This window comes from Haemaphysalis longicornis, unplaced genomic scaffold (assembly GCF_048455015.1).
Source record: "Haemaphysalis longicornis isolate Haplotype H1 unplaced genomic scaffold, Haemaphysalis longicornis Haplotype H1 scaffold_2, whole genome shotgun sequence".
In the NCBI taxonomy this organism is placed as follows: Eukaryota; Metazoa; Arthropoda; class Arachnida; order Ixodida; family Ixodidae; genus Haemaphysalis; species Haemaphysalis longicornis.
Window position 1 is genome coordinate 191,167,717 of NW_027526295.1, and position 19,225 is coordinate 191,186,941.

At 48.6% G+C, this 19,225-nt stretch overlaps 1 protein-coding gene across 1 annotated transcript; it reads left to right on the plus strand.

The window, feature by feature from the left end:
- The first annotated feature begins 643 nt into the window (after positions 1–643).
- LOC144169682 (ocellar opsin-like) lies at positions 644–18,926 on the plus strand. The gene is made up of 5 exons (XM_077698972.1): positions 644–802; positions 4,115–4,387; positions 8,307–8,585; positions 8,840–9,101; positions 17,247–18,926. The coding sequence occupies exons 1-5, from the start codon at positions 741–743 to the stop codon at positions 17,556–17,558; spliced, it is 1,188 nt and encodes a 395-aa protein (XP_077555098.1). The 5' UTR covers positions 644–740; the 3' UTR covers positions 17,559–18,926.
- Positions 18,927–19,225: the final 299 nt, after the last annotated feature.

Genomic DNA, 19,225 nt, shown 5'->3' on the forward strand with positions numbered 1-19,225 from the left:
GGTCTTTGTTTTTTTGTTTTTTATTTGTTTGCTTGTTTGTTCGTTTGTTCGTTCGTCTCTTTTTTGTTTGTTTGTTTGTTTGTTTGTTTGTTTGTTTGTTTGTTTGTTTGTTTGTTTGTTTGTTTGTTTGTTTGTTTGTTTGTTTGTTTGTTTGTTTGTTTGTTTGTTTGTTTGTTTGTTTGTTTGTACGCTTGGAAGAGCGTTCCGTGAGGCACGGAAATAAATCTAGTGCAAATTTTGTAGCATCTGTAGTCCTAACTTATCCAAACACGATAAATATCGCTGACGCTAAGGTCGCGGATTCCAGTAACGGTCATCGACATGCGCACATTTTGTTCAGTACAGCCGTCGGTCAGCACAAGACACTGTAAGAAAGAGAGAGAGAAAAGAGACGGCTACTCTCCTTCGGTTAGGAAACTTGCGTCTTGTCGAGCATTAGCCTTGAAACGGCGCCTATTTCCTCCTCATAATGTTATTATTTTAGCTTTTAGGGGTGCATTTCCGTCCCGCTACCCGGAGATCTGTCCGCACTAACCGGCGAGACCGTACTGGCCGCCAACCCCAGCGTCTGCATAGGGGGAGGCTTCGTCGCCGAATGTAATCGAGTTTGGCGGCGAAGCCTCTCGGCGAAGCCCGCTCGCTAATGCATTTAAGCACGTACTCCTCGGCTCTGCCGTCCTCCAGCCGCCCGTCAAACCTCTCCGGGGGATCAACGCAAAGCAGGCGTCGTCGTCGTCGTCATGCCAACATACGCGAGGAACGCCGGCTTGCGCGGCGGCCAGGAGGACTTGACTACAATGGCGTAAGTTGTCATTCCCCATGCACGAAGACAGCAATTGTTCCGACAGCTAAATGCCCCAATTCAAATTTTCTATTAACATGCCGAGGCAGCTACTGTGGTGTTGTGGTGAGGGTCGTTGTGAAGAGCCTTCTTATTAATCGGCTGCACCCCTTGGCGCGCAGCGCTCGTTATCAACCCTCATGTCTCTTTCATTATTGTTTTATTTGACCTTTATCGAAAATGCACTGGGTGGGGCGATGGAAAATTCGGAATTAATGCTGATCAGCAACTTAGCTTTTACGCCAGCTCCAACGGTCATATTCCAAATATTCACACGCTAAAACATGTTCCCCCTTTTTTTTTTTTTTCGGAGTAGGTATATGAGCTGTTCTTTCTGCCTCACGGAATTGGTCATTCTAATGGCGTTAGCCACCGTTCTGTGAGTTTAAACGCCGCTTTCGAGGCGGCTACGTATTTCAGAGTTTGTCGGCAGAGAGGAGATTGGCGTGTCCTTGATGAACAAACCCGAGATAGGCATGTATAGCTATGGTGTAAGGTATCAATCGCACTTCGACCCAGCTCGCGCACCTACTCCTCCGCAACTACTCCGCTCGCTCGGGAGGTGTATGCTAAAATAACGGCCACGCCGCCGACCCGAGACGGCGTCGCCTCGGCATACACTGCCGTAACACCCGCTCAACACGCAGTTGGCTTGGAAGGTGTTCGCATAGCGAAGCGTCATCGTTCATCAAACACCAAAGAAGCAGAAATTGAAACTCTCAACCAGGGTTCTATGAGGGGTTCATGTCAACATGGCAATCCGCAACAGCGGTAAGTGCGATTGGAGGTTGCGTCGTGCGCTCTTGATGTGGTAATAAGCTCCATCGGCTTTCTCCATTACATCTCTCTCAGGTGATAACATGGGGACCCTCGTTTTTTAACGCGATGGTGTCACCATGCTCGTTGAGCGCTTACAATGGGAACTAGCTGTCCGCATCTGCCGTGGGAATCAGCCGTGCTCATCAAGCGTCCGCGGAAAGACGTTACCCCTGCCAACCGGAAACGACGACTGTGGCCGCCAGAAGCGAGCATCCGCCTATGCTGGAATCGGGTACAGCGGACCTGCAGTGTGGAGACACGTGTTGATTGGCTCGCCGGCAATAACACCACCGCGATCAAGAAAGATAGGATACGTGATTTCAGCAAGCGCCGGTCTTCGCAGTGCAGTTAGTTGTCTCCGTCGGGGCTCGAACAAAGAGGAAAGGATACACCGCTGCAAGGCTTCCAAGGATTTTCCCTCCCTTCCCGTGCTCTTGCGCTACGCAGAAACACCTTAGTGCGGGCTCCGCAAAACGTGGGTCCGGCGCGTCAGACACTGGGTGATGACTAAGATTCCAGAGCAGGCAGGCTTAGTTGGAAAATTAGTGCGATTTTAGCGGCCTCTGTTCAGTGCAAGGTGCCTATAATTATAAACCGCTGCTGTTAGTACCGCTCTTTCAGCTGACCTTCACCGCTTCGAGAGCATGGATTTCGACTGGCGCAGCTCCCTTTGAAAACGCTGCCTCGACGACGAAGTAGCGCCATCGAGTATCCTATCTTAAGACTAAAACGTATATCTCCCCTGCAACTTCCCCCCCTCCTATTTTTAGATGTTCTGCAGTTACGTCATGGCTAGCGCACCACGCGAGATGAACAAATGGTACATGCGTGGAAGTCATATCGAACTCTCATCGTACCCACATCATGAGGTTATGAAAATATTTGCAGTGAGAACCAACTTGTAAAAAGACCGCAAGAGGAATGCATCGTTAAAAGCTCCCTGTACTGGCCGTCTGGTTCGGAGAAACAAATGAGAAGGACCTAGGCGGTTAGCATACAGTGTCACGATCTAATTAATTGAACTCATCTACACCAAAACGCCTTCTGTCTTACTGCCCGATTGCTGCTTCATCGCCTAAAAAATTAAATTCGTAATACGTGGGGATCAAAAACAGGTGCAATTATACGAGTCCAAAACTAACAAAGCTGAGAACAACAGCTCGTTAAGCACGCACAAGAAATCCTCATAACCAGTAACTTTTGATCCGTGCTAAAGTTTGATGCTGTCTTATCTTCCGTATTTTCACATTAACATACATTACCCCTTGTTGAGTGTGCCAACGCCTGTCGAGCCACATTCTCTAAATAGGTCGAAATTAAATAAAGAGGGTACCGAATGGCCTTAACCTGCAGTAACGCAAATGGCCCCACCAGAATTTTATCTTCATCCACGTTTACGCCGCTCACATCTTAGCAACGAGGTTCTCAGCAATCACTCCCGCGATGATCGTCTCCGCCTGTCAAAGCACCACCGCACTGGTGTCGATAACAACAGAATTAACAAACCTGGCGTCTTGTGGCGCCTCAGCAGTACCGGCGTTTAATGCACCGCGTGAGTTCTCCTAATGCGCTCAAGACACTGCGGTATCTTATTCTTAATTGTATAACCATACCTTCTATCTTGTATAAACATACCATTGTAACAATATATTGTTTAGACATGTGATTCATTGCGCATGCAATCAACATCTTATTTGTATTCTGCACCAAGTGTGCTTCCTTGTTCTGTCTGCCATATTCGAAGTGTTCTTTTTTCTGTTCTCGTGACGAATTTTTCCACTGTTCTGTTTCCTTTGGTTGCATCCACTGCTTTCCGATCTGTACTCCCGGGGCGGTGACCTCATCTGGAGACATACGAGTCTCCTTGTGCCAGGCCTCGTGGACATAACTACATGCATGAATTTATGTCCGAAATAAATTTAAATTGAAAATTGAAATTGAAAGCACGCACTAACATTTATTCCGGCTGTTATCGTTCACTTGCGCAAGATTCTTCAGCGGGGAAACCTTCAAAAGGCTGTGACGTGTGTGCTAGAGATCTCCACACAAGCCCGTCCTCGCCTGCTTGGAGATTTCTCCCCCTATTCGCCGCTCGAGGGACAACACATTGTCTCCAAGCCTTAAAATCAGGTACCAACCCACTTATCGAATGCGCTAGCATACACGCGGAAACCGTCAGGCAATATGGTTTCCGTGGCGCCTGCAACAACAGACGCGCAGAAGAAGCTTAATCACTTCGCATCGTTCGAACACAGTTTGGTTTGAACAACAATTTGACTTCCGACCACGACTGTCGCATTCTGCTGGTAAAATCATCCGTGTCAGCTGCGCAGGGAAAATTCCACACCTCACGCTAGATCTGTGCGGAACGTACCGCATTACACTGGATCGAGACTGCAAAGTGGAATAGAAGTGCATTACGGTGATGGCCTTCCCTCCTTCCCTGTTTCGCAGCATGACGCTGTTGGAGGAGCTGACGACCCCGTACGCGAGGAACGGCACCGTGGTGGAGAACGTGCCGGAGGACCTGATCCACATGGTGCACCCGCACTGGTACAGGTTCCCGCCCATGAACCCGCTGTGGCACAGCCTGCTGGGCTTCGCCATGATCGTGCTCGGCATCATCTCCATCGCGGGAAACACCATGGTCATCTACATCATGACCACCACCAAGACCCTGCGCACGCCCACCAACATGCTCATCGTCAACCTCGCCTTCTCCGACTGGTCAGTGCATTGCTTTTTTAGAAGAAAAAATGTTAAAGCCGTTCCACTCAATGTGAAAGCTGTCGGAAGTGCGGAGCAGTGATTCGCCATAATGGGCTGTAGCGCCGTTATCTGCTCACTGATACCGTGCACCCAATGCAAATCAAATTCCCCGCCTTCGCAGCGCTCGCGCGCCCCCTGCCTGAAACTGCTCCAGCGAGAGTTCTGTTCTTTTTGTGCTTGCTTTTCCTCCCGCACGTGGCGGCGTTGCACTGCCACTTTTTTTTTTTTTTGGCTTAGTATCGATGATGATGATGGTTGGATGTTTATGGCGCAAGGCCAACTGGGGCAAAGAGCGCCAAAACAATGGCTTAGTATCGTAAAAACTGACCCAACGAGCATTCCTAACTAAATGAACGCGGGCGGTGCCGGTCAATTACATATATTTTGTCTCAAATGTGCCTACGGTTTTCTTTGCGCTAAACAACGGGGAGATTTATGACAAGCGCCAGCGGTTCACGAGTTCCGAACGCTTACGACTGTAAAAATTGGCTTTCGAAACCCCTGGGTTACGCCGCGACGACAGCCGCTACGAAGGAACGCCGTGCGGCTCTACTTGTGTCCAGCGAGCGAGCTACGACGACAAGGCGAGCCGCTAAAGACTCTGCACTTAAAGCACTGCTTTAATGATTTGCTTCCGCTTTGTATCAACCTGACCGTGGGTGCACGCGCGAAGAAAAGACAGCGCAGTGAACCCGTTCGTGCGGCATTTCAAGCAGCTGATCCGTTCATTTGTAGAGTTCCGAAAAAAATTGTAGGATAATCCGGCTGACTTATATTGAGCCAAATCTAGCGGAGCAATGACCCTGACCTTTGTATTGCTGTACCGAATGCCGTGTTTATTTTCAATAACTTTTGAGATGTCATGGTCAAGAGCGACCGAAGAAAGGTAGCGACCCCACTCTTCAAAAAATGCAGACAGCAAAAATGTGTATAATTTTAGGCAGCAGCTTGGCAAATATTGGGGAAAAGTACAAACCGGTGGACCATTTGAGTAACAGAGTAGCTAGCCAGAGGCAGGGCTACAAGTGAAAAAAAAAACCGTTAACTCGACGTAGAGATGAAATCCCGAAATTCGGAAGAAAAGAATGGATTATAGAGCGTTGAAAGAAGGAAATGTCTGGAAGAACCTGACGGGCCTTCGTCGGCTTGCAGTAGACCCAAACAATGATGGTCACGGTAGTGAAGATGTACACAAACAATCAACTATCTTTCTTACCAACCTCACTGGTGAAAATAAGGTTATTAACCAACCGAAACCAAATCAGAGTGTGGAAGGCGAAGGAGGGGAGGGGCAACTGCTATTCCTGCAAAAGACAGATTTTACGGTGAACTCAAGGTAGTAGTATAGCTCAAACAAAATAAGAATTCTCGAACTACTACTCCGGACTTACTCTATGGCTGCCTCTTCTGCCCCTGTCGGGCGGCTTGTGTTGACGGAGGCCGAAGCTATCACCCGCAGGCCTGGATCGATGACGGAAATGGCCATCGCTAGCCTATGCGAATACTTGGTTGCATCCGTGATCCTCGAATCAGGGTGACGGCCGAATCTTGACTGAATATATTTGACTCTGACAGATTTTCTCTCTGTATGGTGCTCGATGTGCATGTTCCGGGGTATAGGGGCCACGTTGAGTTTCTCTCTGAGCTCGAGGTACAGACACTCCGTCTTAGCGGTGTGTCTTCAAGCGTAATGAAATATCTTAGATGAGATTTCGGAGTACATGTCTGCAGGTAGGAGTGAGTGTGGGACATTCCCGCTGGTTTATTAGATGTGATTCGATATTCTCCTCCACCGTGTTGTAGACGCCTGAGAGGAGCTTGCCAGCTGCTGTGGGGGGTGGTACGTCGGGAGCTTGTTTGTAAGCCCTGCGGAGGACGGAGGACGGCTTTTCCCTCTCGCAGTTCTTGAGCTGGAGTTACGTAGCTGCGTAGACGATCCGGCAGATAATAGGGCCTGAATAAGCCTTGACTCCTTGAGCCCGTGATGTCTGTTATTCGGCTGATCATTCTCATTATTTGAGCTAACGATTGTCTGACTTTCGGAACTGTGTATCCGCTATCCCCGTTTTGCTGTATATGCAAGCCAAGGATGCACGCTCGCTCGACAAAGAGGATCTCTTGCCCGTCGAAACACAGTCTGATCTGGGATTGCTCATATGTGAACCCTCGTCGCCGGTGTTTAAGTAGTTCCGATTTTTCCGGCGCGCATTGGAGTCCACTCGCTTGTGCACATTGTTGCACTGTGTGTACGGCGCTTTTTAACTTCTCCTGTATCTCGCCATCCGACCCCGTGTTGGTCAAAATCGTTATATCTTGGGAATAAATCGCATGATGATGCCGTCTGTCTCGAGCAGTTTTGATGTGAGCTTCATCATGATGTTAAATAGGGCTGGAGAGAGTACGGCGCCTTGTGGTGCGCCTTTGTTTGGGGTACTTATGGTGTCTGTGCGGAGATTTCCTATTCCTACTGTGGCCGTTCGGCTTGTCCGATGTAGTTGTACGTTCGTGTGCCGCAGTTTGTTTCCATTAGATTTCTGAAGATAGTATGATGGGCTACATTGTCAGATCTAATGCCAGGATTTCCATGATGCCGTGCGGAAGAAAACTTAAAGAAAAACACGAATACAAAAACCAAACTATGCAACAACAAAAATGAGCTAATGAAATCAAAAACGCCTCTTTCACCGCCTTTTCACGAAGACAAAAGTAAAAAGCATCTTCTCAAAAAATCAAAACAAGAATAAAGATATCCTGAAAAAGCAATAACCACGAATGCCATCCACTTGCACAAAGCACAAAAATGAATAATTAGAAAGAATAACACAGTCGTTCATTATCATTGGGTAAATGTGAATAATTTTCCGACGGAAAAAACTTTAAATTAAGAGTAGGAATGTTTAAAAATTACTACACAATCCTAAGAATTTCCGTACATTTTTATCCCTCAATTTCAGATCGGTGCGACAAAGGAGCTGTTTATAAAAATTGCTCCTTTATTTCGCGCATTTGTGTGCGAAATTTCGGTCCGCTTCCTCCGGTGGTTGCGTGGCAATCACGGAAACTTCTCAAGCCGGTGGGTGTTTGAGCGACGGCTGGAGTAATAGCTGGAAACTATAAGCGCTGAAAATATACGCAAGAAAGTCAAACAACCTTATTAAAGGCAAAAAATTTGCCCAGCTTCTCTGACTTCACGTCGCGAACGCTGATGTTAACAGCGCAGCTGTCTGCAGTGTTTCGCAATCGCAAGCCTGAGCTTTATATAACTTCTCAAAGCCAGCAGACCGATTCCCGTTCCCGCCCGTTCGCGCGCGAACTTTCGCTGGCGCTCCCAACGGGCGCCTTCTTCTTCCGTAGAACGCGCGAAGTTACTCATATTCCGAACGTTCGAGAAACGACCGCCAAGCACACGCGTCTATCAATGCGCGCTCCTCCAATCCTGTCCTCATCCCCTTGGCTCCGCCCACCCGCTTTTAGCGCCCACTCCCCCTCTTCCCCACTGCGCTGCAAGTGTGCTTGGCACTGGTTCTCCCCCTCGCTAGGCTATACCCTCTCCACATCGCTGCGCCAGCGTTACCACGGCTCGTCCCATGAAAGCCTTGAGCAAGAAAAGCTTCGACGGAAGCAACACGTTGGGGAAAAGGTCTTGGGGAAACCGCAAACCGCAAACCGCTCCTCGTGTAGGGTCCACGTCGAAATGAAACGCTGTTTTAACGTGTGTCTAAATTTCGGTCCACATGTACTTCTTTCTGACATAATAACATAATCGCCTCCGTAGATATCATTGTCACATCGCCAAGTGTGCGCCACTCCGTGCAAGCAATTCATGCGCGCTGCGGCGACGCATACATCCTGGAAACATTCGCACGCCATTCCGCAGGTGCATGATGGCGTTCCAGATGCCCATGATGGCGGTCAACTGCTTCGCTGAGACGTGGATACTGGGGCCCTTCATGTGCGAGATATACGGCATGACGGGCTCGCTGTTCGGCAACGGCTCCATCTGGTCCATGGTGATGATCACGCTGGACCGGTACAATGTCATCGTGCGCGGAGTAGCCGCAGCGCCACTCACCCACAAGAAGGCCGCCTTCATGATCTTCTTCGTCTGGTTCCACGCCCTGCTCTGGACGCTGCTGCCCTTCTTCGGATGGTGCAGGTATCGGGTAGCTTCTAGCTGGCGTCTAAGACTCCCTGCCCCGATTATGAACCATGGGGCTCTTCGACTGGCAGTCCTGGACTGCCTGTAAACTGCCCAAGGTCCCCTCCCGCACTCTCCCTTCCCGTGTATTCCTAAAAGCTTCCTGTACGAGGTTGGTCCTCGGACGGTCTCGAACTGTACAGGACCGGTACGTCCGGAGGTCGTCCCTTAACCGTGCTTGCTTGAACACCCACGATAACGTCTCGGTGCAGGTACGTTCCTGAGGGCAACATGACGAGCTGCACGATCGACTACCTGACCAAGACGCTGCTGTCAGCCTCGTACGTGGTCACGTACGCGGGCGCCGTTTACTGGACGCCGCTGTTGATCAACATCTACTGCTACACCAAGATCGTGCGCGCCGTGGTGATGCACGAGAAGCAGCTGCGCGTCCAAGCGCGCAAGATGAACGTCGCCTCGCTACGCGCAAACTCTGAGCAGAAGAAGACCAGCGCCGAGGCGCGGCTTGCAAAGGTATACAACACACAGCATGCATTGCATCCATGATGGCTCTTGCTGCTCGGTTGACCAACCAGTGAAGACTCGCTCTAACGTGTGCGTGTGATACGGGAATACATGCGCGCGTACATGTATTCCCTTCCACAGAGCATCTGTATTCTGACCAATGGTGAAAGCAGATTACATACCTTAAGAAATCCCCGCAGGTGTGCTTCATCACAACGCCCCAAAGCTACCTATCAGTGTGACCAAATGTGCGAATTCGGCGAGAGAGAAAGAGAATAAATTTTTGCAAGCATCTTAATGTGGGTGGGGTCCTCAGTCCGTGACTCCAATAGACTCCTGCTGCAACGGCCCTATCCACCAGCCGAAGCTGAGATTCGGCACCGGAACTGGACAGTTCCTCCTTCTTCTACTGCTCACGGGAGGGGTGCTCGATTATAGGTATCTTGGGGTCTGCAGAACACTCCCATGCCACGTGGTACCGGGTGCCCGGGGCAGCGCAGAATTTGCACAGCGGGAAGTACTGCGTAGGATGAAGCAAGTTGAGTTTGGTAGGGTGAGGGAACGTATTTCTTTGGAAGAGCCGGATGCAGTGGCCCTGTCCCTTGGTTAGGGATTCGGTGTGGGAGGATAGGTCATCCTTTGGTATTTATAGTACTCTGTAGCTGTTGATACGCAAGCAAAGGATGCGCAGTCTCTACCCAAGACCCTGGGGTCGCCTGTCGGGATAGATCTCTAGCGATGTCGCAGGTGGACGTGTTGCCCAGGGTCGACTGGGCTGGTGCCCAAATTAATCCTTACCTTTCTTTCGGGTGGCTTCTGCAGAAGATGTCCAGACCCAACTTGGAACTTCTATCCCAAAAACAGTTTCGACAAGCCAGTTGCGATTCCGTAATAACGGTGCCTGCATTTGTTTGGGAGGTAATCAGGGCACGAGGCCCAGAATGCGATTTGAGTAAAAAATATAATCTACGCTGGGACAACAGCGCAAGACATGCACTTGCGCTGTTGTTTTGCGCTGTTGTCTTTGAGCAGATTTTGTTCTTTGCTAAAATCGCATGCTGGGTCTCGTTATTAGGCTAATTCGCACATTAGGTCCCGTTGACTGGCCGTTTTGGAGCGTTGTGCTGAAGCCCACCTGTGGCGATTTCGTAGAGTACCAATCAGCCATTGTGCATTACGAAAAGTTGAATAGATGAATTAATAATTGTCATTGCAAGCGGGAACAATATGTGGAAACATAATACTGTAAAATTGACGTGCTATATCAAATTACAACTAAGTCAAGGTACTGAAGGCGCGTAGGTGTACCAGCATCCGCGAAATTATGTGGCTTCGCAAATGCGAGTCTTCAGCAAACAGAGCTGGCAACGAAGAGCTTATAAATGCAGCTGAATTTACTGGTTTTCCACATACTATATGCGCAACTAGATTTAGAATAAAAAACCGTTACCAACAGTACGTTCGTTTCACTCCACATCATATCACCATGCGAACGTTAGCAGTTTGAATGCGGGGCCGCTGACTCAAAAAGAGTTTCAGCATAGCGGCTAGCGTACGCTAACGCTACGGCGGCGGGTTACCGACCTGACTGCGCGTGCGCGCGCGGGTATGGTAAGGAAGTCCCCCTTGCCCGAACGAATGCGCGGGCTCGGCGAGGCATGGGCGCCCGTCCCCGCTAAACGTATTCGCACCTACCCAGTCAGGTCCCGGCACCCGTCGTCGTAGCGTTAGCGTACGCTAGCCGCCATGTTCAAACTCTGTAATACTGCTTAGGGCTTCGCTATTTTGGGTGGGCATGCGCGGGTGTAAAAGACTTTTTAAAAAGTTACAGAAGCTCTGAGAGTCGTCTACTAATGCGTAAGCACCCATACATCGCTTCCCTGTTTCATAGAACTTCGTTCCCTTGGTTTTCTTGAAGAAACCCTCCAGCCCAGACACGGTTGTCTTCATTGAAGTTCACTTTCGTCGGAAATGTTAGAAGCCAATCAGAAAGGGCCTTTTCGAGGTCATTTTGTCATGGCGGCGTCTAGGAACAGTCGTTCACCTATCACCGCCCCTCTATGCTGCATCCAGGGAAACTTTCCGGCGAGGTACTGCCGCTTGGGAGAAGGGGTAAAAAATACGCGCGCAATTGTCAGTTTATGAAGTCGGTTGCCGCAATGACCCCGCCGCGCCGATTGCGCTAATGTAATTTTGACTTTTGCCACTGGTGGTTGTGTGTGCGATAGAGTTAAGTAGGCAAGGTAGGCTCTTGCATACCCTTATGTATACCTTATTACTGCGCTTGAACAGTAAGGCAAAACATTTCAATAAAGCAGAAACTGAAGCAACTTTAGCTAAGCCTTTCGCCTGGTGCGCAATACTGTTTTATAACATTTACTAACTGATAAAAAGCACGTGCTCAGCAAAAGTTCCCGCAAGCATTTATTTTACGATTACAAGCCCCTGCCTATGTCTTCGCTTCAGAAAAACGCTGAGGCAAGCTCCACCAATCCCATTTCACCAGTCGCGGTTCGTGATGTCACGAACTGAAAGTGTGGAAAATTTATGATGTGGCAGTGCCTGCTCTCACGCTGTTGGCGTTTTTTGTGCTGCTACGAGTGGTATATTTGTGATCAGGGCACTCTAATATACCGAGATAGGCCAACTTGCTTCTACACTTCAAGATTCCTTTCCCTAAAGAATACCAGATGTCTTATTCGACAAGCAAATAATAGAAAAACCGCTCGGCCTTCACCTGACACTCATACCTGCCCGTCTTCGCCGCAGTCGCAAGGTCATGCATGCAGCAGCTTGTCTACCGCAAACCCAACTGTTTGCACATTTCAGTCGCTCTTCATCGGCGCTAGAATGAGATGGGGCCAGAGACATTGGCAGGGAGGGGCTTAGAACAATGTGGTGTAGCGGAGAGGGATGGGATGACAGGAAAGCGGCTTGCATGCACACGTGTCCAGCCCTCTACAATGGTGAGACAAGCTAAGTCTGTGTGGCCTCAACTAAATATATTCCTCCGCAACGATTGCTTACCCGTTATCATTGCAAGGTTGCGCGTATTTGAGTTCAGGGCTGCTATCGGAAGAGGAAGAACAAGTAAGGGCAGTTTACTCGCCGATAAGGTCTACTTTTGTTCCTCTCTGAGGTTCTTTTCTTTGCACTTTTAGTCTGAGCCAATACACGTGGCGCTGCAATGTATACCAAGAATGACAACTGACGTTGACACTTTGTTTATGTATACTACCAGGGAAGGTGGGCGCGAATTGCGTTGATCACTATACCACTTGTTCGGGAAGCAATACAGCTCCCATGGGAGGAAGTAAGAAAGATGCAAGCTTATTAATTCAAAATCAAACTTGAGAAAAGTTACGAATTTAAGTTAAATGCTCGCAAAAGGGCTGTTCGATGAGGGGAGATATTTTACAAGAGCGTGTCCAGTAATACCTCGTTAACTCGAAGTCGTGAAATTCGCTAAAAATCTCGAGATAAGCGGAGTTTAGAGTTAAGTGAAATGCCTAAAAATTGTGGCCATGTTTCTGAAATAAGTGCAGCTTGGTAACAAAAGCTCCACTGCAGAAAGAACAGTCACTACAACCTCCTTTGTGCACTGGCAAGGGCTGGGTCCGGCCGTGGTCCGACTTACCGAAAGAAAAAAACCCGTGATCACCTGCGCACAAGTTACGCCACCCATGGGCGCCATGGTGACGCACACGTTATCACTCCCACAGTTGCTTGGCACGTTGGATATGAAATCGCCGCGGCGGCGGGAATTTCAAATTTGTCGTTCATCACGCGTGGGCGCCAATTTCGTCTGCGTGCACGTCAACACCCCTCAATCTCTTGCCCCCTCTTGGAAGCTATTATCGGTAGATGTCGGCCGGTGAATATGTGAACGGGCACAGTTGCAGGGAAAAAAGGTTATGTCAGGCTTTATAACAGCGGCGCTTTTTAAGCTTGAGCGTGATCCGGTGGCGTTAGCAAAAAATAATACCAGGAAAACAAAACTGCGCCGCATCTAAAGGGTGCTCCACCGCAAATAGGGTATTATAGCAGTGAAGCTGGCCTACGCGCCTGCTCGAGTGTGAGCACAACGGGCATATGCGTATGCACACCCCTGCTATAGCCGGTATTCAATGGCATGGAATGAATGCAGGCAACCAAGTGTGCGCCGCCATATCTGCGGCCAAGCGTCTGTTGCTAGGCGACGTTGTGCGCACGGCCCGCAGATCAGGCACCCCTCTTCTCCTCCATGCAACCGTGTTAGTGCGCCCACGGCCGGGCTAGAGCAGCGGCGTGCGAGCGTTGGTGGCGGAACTTTACGTCGAGACTGGGCTGCGTTGTTCTCGCCACCGCTGCGAAGGCCGTCTCAACACATCGCGCGCCGCCGCTCTAGCCCGGCCGTGGTGCGCCGCCACTCGTTACGTCGCGCACCGCGGGATGGCGGTACTTGTCCATGCTAAGCACGACTGTGAAACACATGACTGTGTTTCACGTTAGAAACTCTACCTCACCGAACGCAAAGTAACGCCTCGAGTTCAATGTGAGTGCGATTAATAACATCTCTGTTGACGCCACCGTTTAGAATCGGATCGGAACGGAGCAGATGAGGCACGCCGGTGTTTTCTTCGGCGTGCGGGCGCAGTGGCCCAAGCCGCGCCGTGTCCGTGGCGCATCGGCCATGTCTGTGGCCGTTTCCAGTGTTGCCAAGCGAAGAAATTGACCGCTACACTTTTCAACGAATACCGCCTATACAATTTTAAAGGCGATAGTCCTTCTGGAGGTACTCAAACGCAAAAAAAAATAGCTCAGCTTGAACTAGTGGTGAAAGGCTCCAGAAACATCGGAGCTGGGGGTTCTTCCCCCTGAGATCTGCTGTCAGTTTGGGGGACCGACCGGAAGGGGCTTGTAAAATCCGGCTAAACTTGGCCTCACCTCTCAACACTTAGCCTAGCCTGGCAAGAACACCACAAAACCTAACAAAACTTAGCAAAGCCTAGCAAGACGCAGCAAAACTTAGCAAAACTGGAAGAAGCTAGGTGGACACCCAGCTCCGCTGTTTCTCCAACCTTGCACCATTAGTGCAAGCTGCGCCAAATTTTTTAAGCTCTATGAAACATCGTTTAACAATAAAAGCATGCCAGTTCGACTGTTTTAAAAGTTTCAGCTGATTCAGCAACTGTTCGAAATATCATTGTACATTATCTCTCAGTTTGACCTGTTGACGACAGCTGGCAGCTAATTCGTAATCGCTCATGACTGCTTAAAACCAGAGGGCAAATCAGGAGTTTACTGAAATAGATCTAGTACCCTGCTAATCTTTATTTCGCGATTGTCTGGCTGAAACCTGGCATGCTTTGGTTTATAATTCGCGTGCGCAAAAAAAGTGGGGCTGGCAGAGGCGCGCAGGTCGATATATAACCGGCTACACCGCTGGCGCAGCAAAGGGAGGAGGTGGGGGCACGCTGGTATATACTCCGTCAAACGCTGTTACGCACACGCAAGCAGCATATTACCGTACAAATATATATATATATATATATATATATATATATATATATATATATATATATATATATATATATATTTAAGAGTTGGCAGTCAAGAAAACCTGGCGGGCATTTTTTCTCCACTTTCTTTCTTTCTTTCCAAATTCTTTATCTGTTTCAATGACCTACCACATCCTCCCCTTTGCTTTCCGAGGTTTTCTTGACTGCCAACTCTTATTTCTGTGTTATTTTCAACGAGCCCCTCATTTCCTATTCTGATTCGCTATATATATATATATATATATATATATATATATATATATATATATATATATATATATATATATATATATATATATATATATATATATATATTGTAATGAAGATACTACGAGCCGCAAGGGCACTTCCTTAAATGGGTATGTGCGTAGTATCGGAACAATTCCCCCAAAGCGGGTATGTGCTCGAATATGGGACAATCCGCCACAAGCGGGTATGTGCCTGGATCTGGGACTGGCAGCCCCACCGAGAGTGCTGTGCGCGAGACTGCTTCTGAGACCCGCCGAGAGCTCGCTCTGACCCGTTTGGACTTCACGGCAGTAAGACCTCGCTATAACGCCCTGTCAATAAACCGCACTATTATATATATATATATATATATATATATATATATATATATATATATATATATATATATATATATATATATGTATACACACACACAAAGTAGAAGTACGCTCTTCGGAGACTTTATTTCCAACGTTTCGACCTGAGACAGGTTATATATGTATATATATATATATATATATATATATATATATATTATATATAAAAACAGTGCGAAACAATGCCATATGTTATTCTAGTGTCATAACGTGTCCGCTAAACTGAAATACTGATGTACTCTGATTAAACGCATATACTGCAACCATACTGTAGGGACCGAAATCACGAGATGACCGCTACCCAAAATTTTCTCAATAGTTTACTCACCCGCAAAGGGTCAGACTGGCGTCTTCTAAGAGGTCACACAGGCATGCTGGCACTCAATGTTTTCCTTTTGCGGCGTATCTGCCAGTGTTACGGGGCTCAGAGCGCTGGATGCTCATCGACCTCGATTAGCTCACACTGAGGCCGGCCAGCAGCAATAGTTACGGAAACGGAAAGGAGAGATAGGCTCGCCCACAGAGTCGGATGGCCGGTTTCGAGTAGCAGATAAGACGCTAGAACGGCAATGAGAGGCGTGACCCATGGTATCTTTGCACTCTTGTTTGGAGCACAGTACTTACCGTGTGCAAAGGGAAAGCGGTGTGCAAGGAAAGGGGCTGATTGCACACGCCTCATTTTGTCGCTCATCATGACGGCAGATGTACACGTTCTATCTTCTAGAGTTTGCGTACACCCTCCATGGGCATCTGGTGTAGCGGGCCAAATGTTTTGCTAGGCTGTTAGGCTAATATCGCCTGCATTGTTCGAGCATCCAGCCGATGCCGCTCCATATTGTTACAGAAAACATTCAAATGAGCAACTAAACAACACTGACCCCATAAGAATATCGCCTAGCTTATCCCAACCACCTCATTCCCGCTAGGCAAATGGCGTGAATGCATGACAAGCCCTGCTTTTGCATCCGTCCGGTTACATACTTTTTCCCTATCTTTACCATTGCCACCAGTTGGATCGGCTGTAAACACCACGTGCTAGGGATTTCTTGTGCTTTGATGCAAAACGCTGAATTGTGCTGGTATGTACACATTACGTCGTACCAGCGGCATTCCTCGGCCACTCGTTCTTGTCTTTCACTTTCTTTCAACTTTCATTATTCTACTGTGAAGGAGACGGCAAGGTGTGTAGTCTTTAAATCTCTCATACGGACGAAGTGGGACCTGTAATCGGCATTATCATCAACACCATCATCACAAAAGCAACGAGGTTGTCAAGGATCGCAGTATGGGCGTACGCTGTTTATCGCGTCATTCGATTCATGGCGACTTTCGTGGCTTTCGAGGTGATGACGACGAAGATGGCGGTGTTGTTCCCATTTGGGTGGCGAAGTGATGAGCGTGTTCATGACCCCGCTGCTCATAAAAGCAACGGGGGTGCGTGAGGAGCGGCTGAAGAGTGGACACTGGAGTCTGCGCCATTGTCCCTCTTCAACAACGGGTCATGGTCCCTGTCCCCATGAGACACAATCATCTCCTCCTCATGCTGGTAAGGGGTATGTTGCGAGGGGAAATGTGCGCGTGCTGGTCAGCTGGACTGTGCAGCCGTCTCCCGTCATTGTGCCATATCTTCCTGCCGCTTTCTTGGAAAGAGGAGCCCTGGATTTTCTTCTCTGTTGCGTATTCTTTTCGTGGCACTCAGAATAACGGTGGGTCTACGTTCGCTCGCCAACTCCCTCAATTTTCGTGCGCATCAACAGACAGGCGGCCATTTGGCTCACGGGACCTTTGTTGCATGTTCACGCACATTTGCATGTCCGCAATAATCTACTCAGCCTTACATTCCACACTTTCCACCACCAGCCGACGCAGTTCTCAGATCAGCTGAATATTCCATCATATTTTCATCACCCATTGAATGTATACCAAGCGTTGGCCTAGAGTCTCGAGCCTGCGCCTCTCTGTCTCTAAATGTGAAATGTTTACACCTCACTTCCCTCTTGCTCCAACAGATCGCCATGATGACCGTCGGCCTGTGGTTCATGGCGTGGACGCCCTACCTGACCATCGCCTGGGTGGGAGTGTTCAGCGACGGCGCCAAGCTGACGCCCCTCACCACCATCTGGGGCTCGGTGTTCGCCAAGGCCAACGCCTGCTACAACCCCATCGTGTACGGCATCAGCCACCCCAAGTACCGCCAAGCCCTGGGCCGCCGCTTCCCGTCGCTGGTGTGTGTGCCCCCGCCGGGCTCCGACGACACGCGCTCCGAGGCGTCCGGAATCACCACGCTCGCCGAAGACCGCTCCGTCACCACCGAGACCTAAACACGCGGCCCACTCCCCGTCGCCTCTGCTTCCACTTATACCTGCGCGTACTCGTAACACTCAGTAGGCTTTGACGTCAGGGCGTCTCGGTATATTGTTCGAGAAAAGTTGCAGAGCGGAAAACGAGGAATATGAGCGGTCTGTTGTAAAGAGCCGACGCGAAACACGGGAGGGGCTAATACTGCCAATACTGTCCAGCTTGTTCCCAAATGTGACGTTCAGTTCAACGACATTCACGCGTATACACACAACGCATCGTACGGTCTGCAGGCAGAGCGCCACTGCTTTGCGTGTTGTTTTCATTCTGGTGCAAGGTAGTAGTACCTTTAGCTTCCTTACGCGCAAGTCAGTTCTTGTTTCCACCTCTGTTATTCCACTTATTATTACCGCGTGGTAACTGTTTTCTTCGGTTTGTGCTCCTGACCTATGAATGGGTCACCACAACACCACAACAACAGACATTTGAGTTTGTAACGGTAGACACAAACATTTTAGATAATGCGTGGCGAGCTGGGATGAATGTTCGTAACAAGTGTGACGCCATGAACTACCAATGAGACGAGGACAAAGTCTGCGGGATGCTTTTTTTTCCTCGTGGCTCTCTCGAAAAACCAAGGCGAGTAACTTTCATAGTGTCAAAGTAGCTTTGGCACTTCCTAATGAATCAATATACAGCACCTTCTGTTATGTGATTTGATGTGCAAAGAAGGCTCACTTCCAAGACGCCAGCCTTCTACGGTGTGAAACGCAAGGAAAGAAGGCGGAAATTTCTGCATAACCTCCCCTTTTGCGAAGGTTCTTTTATTTCATGTTGCGTGCGTTCTTTAAAATCTGAATCAAGGCCCAAGTATCCGTGTATCTCTATTTCTGGGCACATATTTAATTGAAGTGCTCCGCAGTGGTATCGTTCGTTTGTAGCCTTGCCTATGTCAGTTTGCCGGTTCTCCACGTACAAGTAGCGTTTAGAACGTTGTGCCTTACACCTTCAGCCTTCGTCTAGCTCTTTGGCAACTCATATCACGCGACTGAAGCTTTGTTGTGCCGTTATGGAGCACTGGGCATAGCACCCATCGCACGAACCATTAACGGCTTGTCAGCAAAGCATGGGGCATCGAAAGAGATGTGAAGGGCATCCACGCTATAATTGCAAAGTCGCGTCTGTGTTTTGAATCATGAATGTGTTGAGAGTTTTCACGTATCTGTTCATTGATCATGCTGTAGATCTTTCGTGCGCTGTTCGGCACTAAATACACTAGCTTTTTTGTATTGCGCCAAATCTTCCGACCTATTGTGTGTTACATGTATCTGTTAGCTGCGCACCTGTATTTATCAAATGTAATAAAGCGAAAGCGAACATGTCTTGACCGGCGTCGTTGTTTATAGTGGAGTCTTCTTGATATCAGAGCCTCGACCTTGAATCTTCGTGGTCTTGTGAGTAAATAATTCCTCTAAATCTACTTGCTAGCATCTAAAATGCTTTCACTATAGTGCTTAGTTGCCACCTCGGTAAAAATCTGCATGATGCATGAAACAACAAGTGGCTGATCCTTTCAGTAATATAAAATGAAATTCATATTTTACCCGACGATACAATTTAGGACTGAGCGGCCAGTTTTTCTTTTGCTGGTTCGGTAGAAAGCTCATAATGTCGAACTTAGTTATTCATT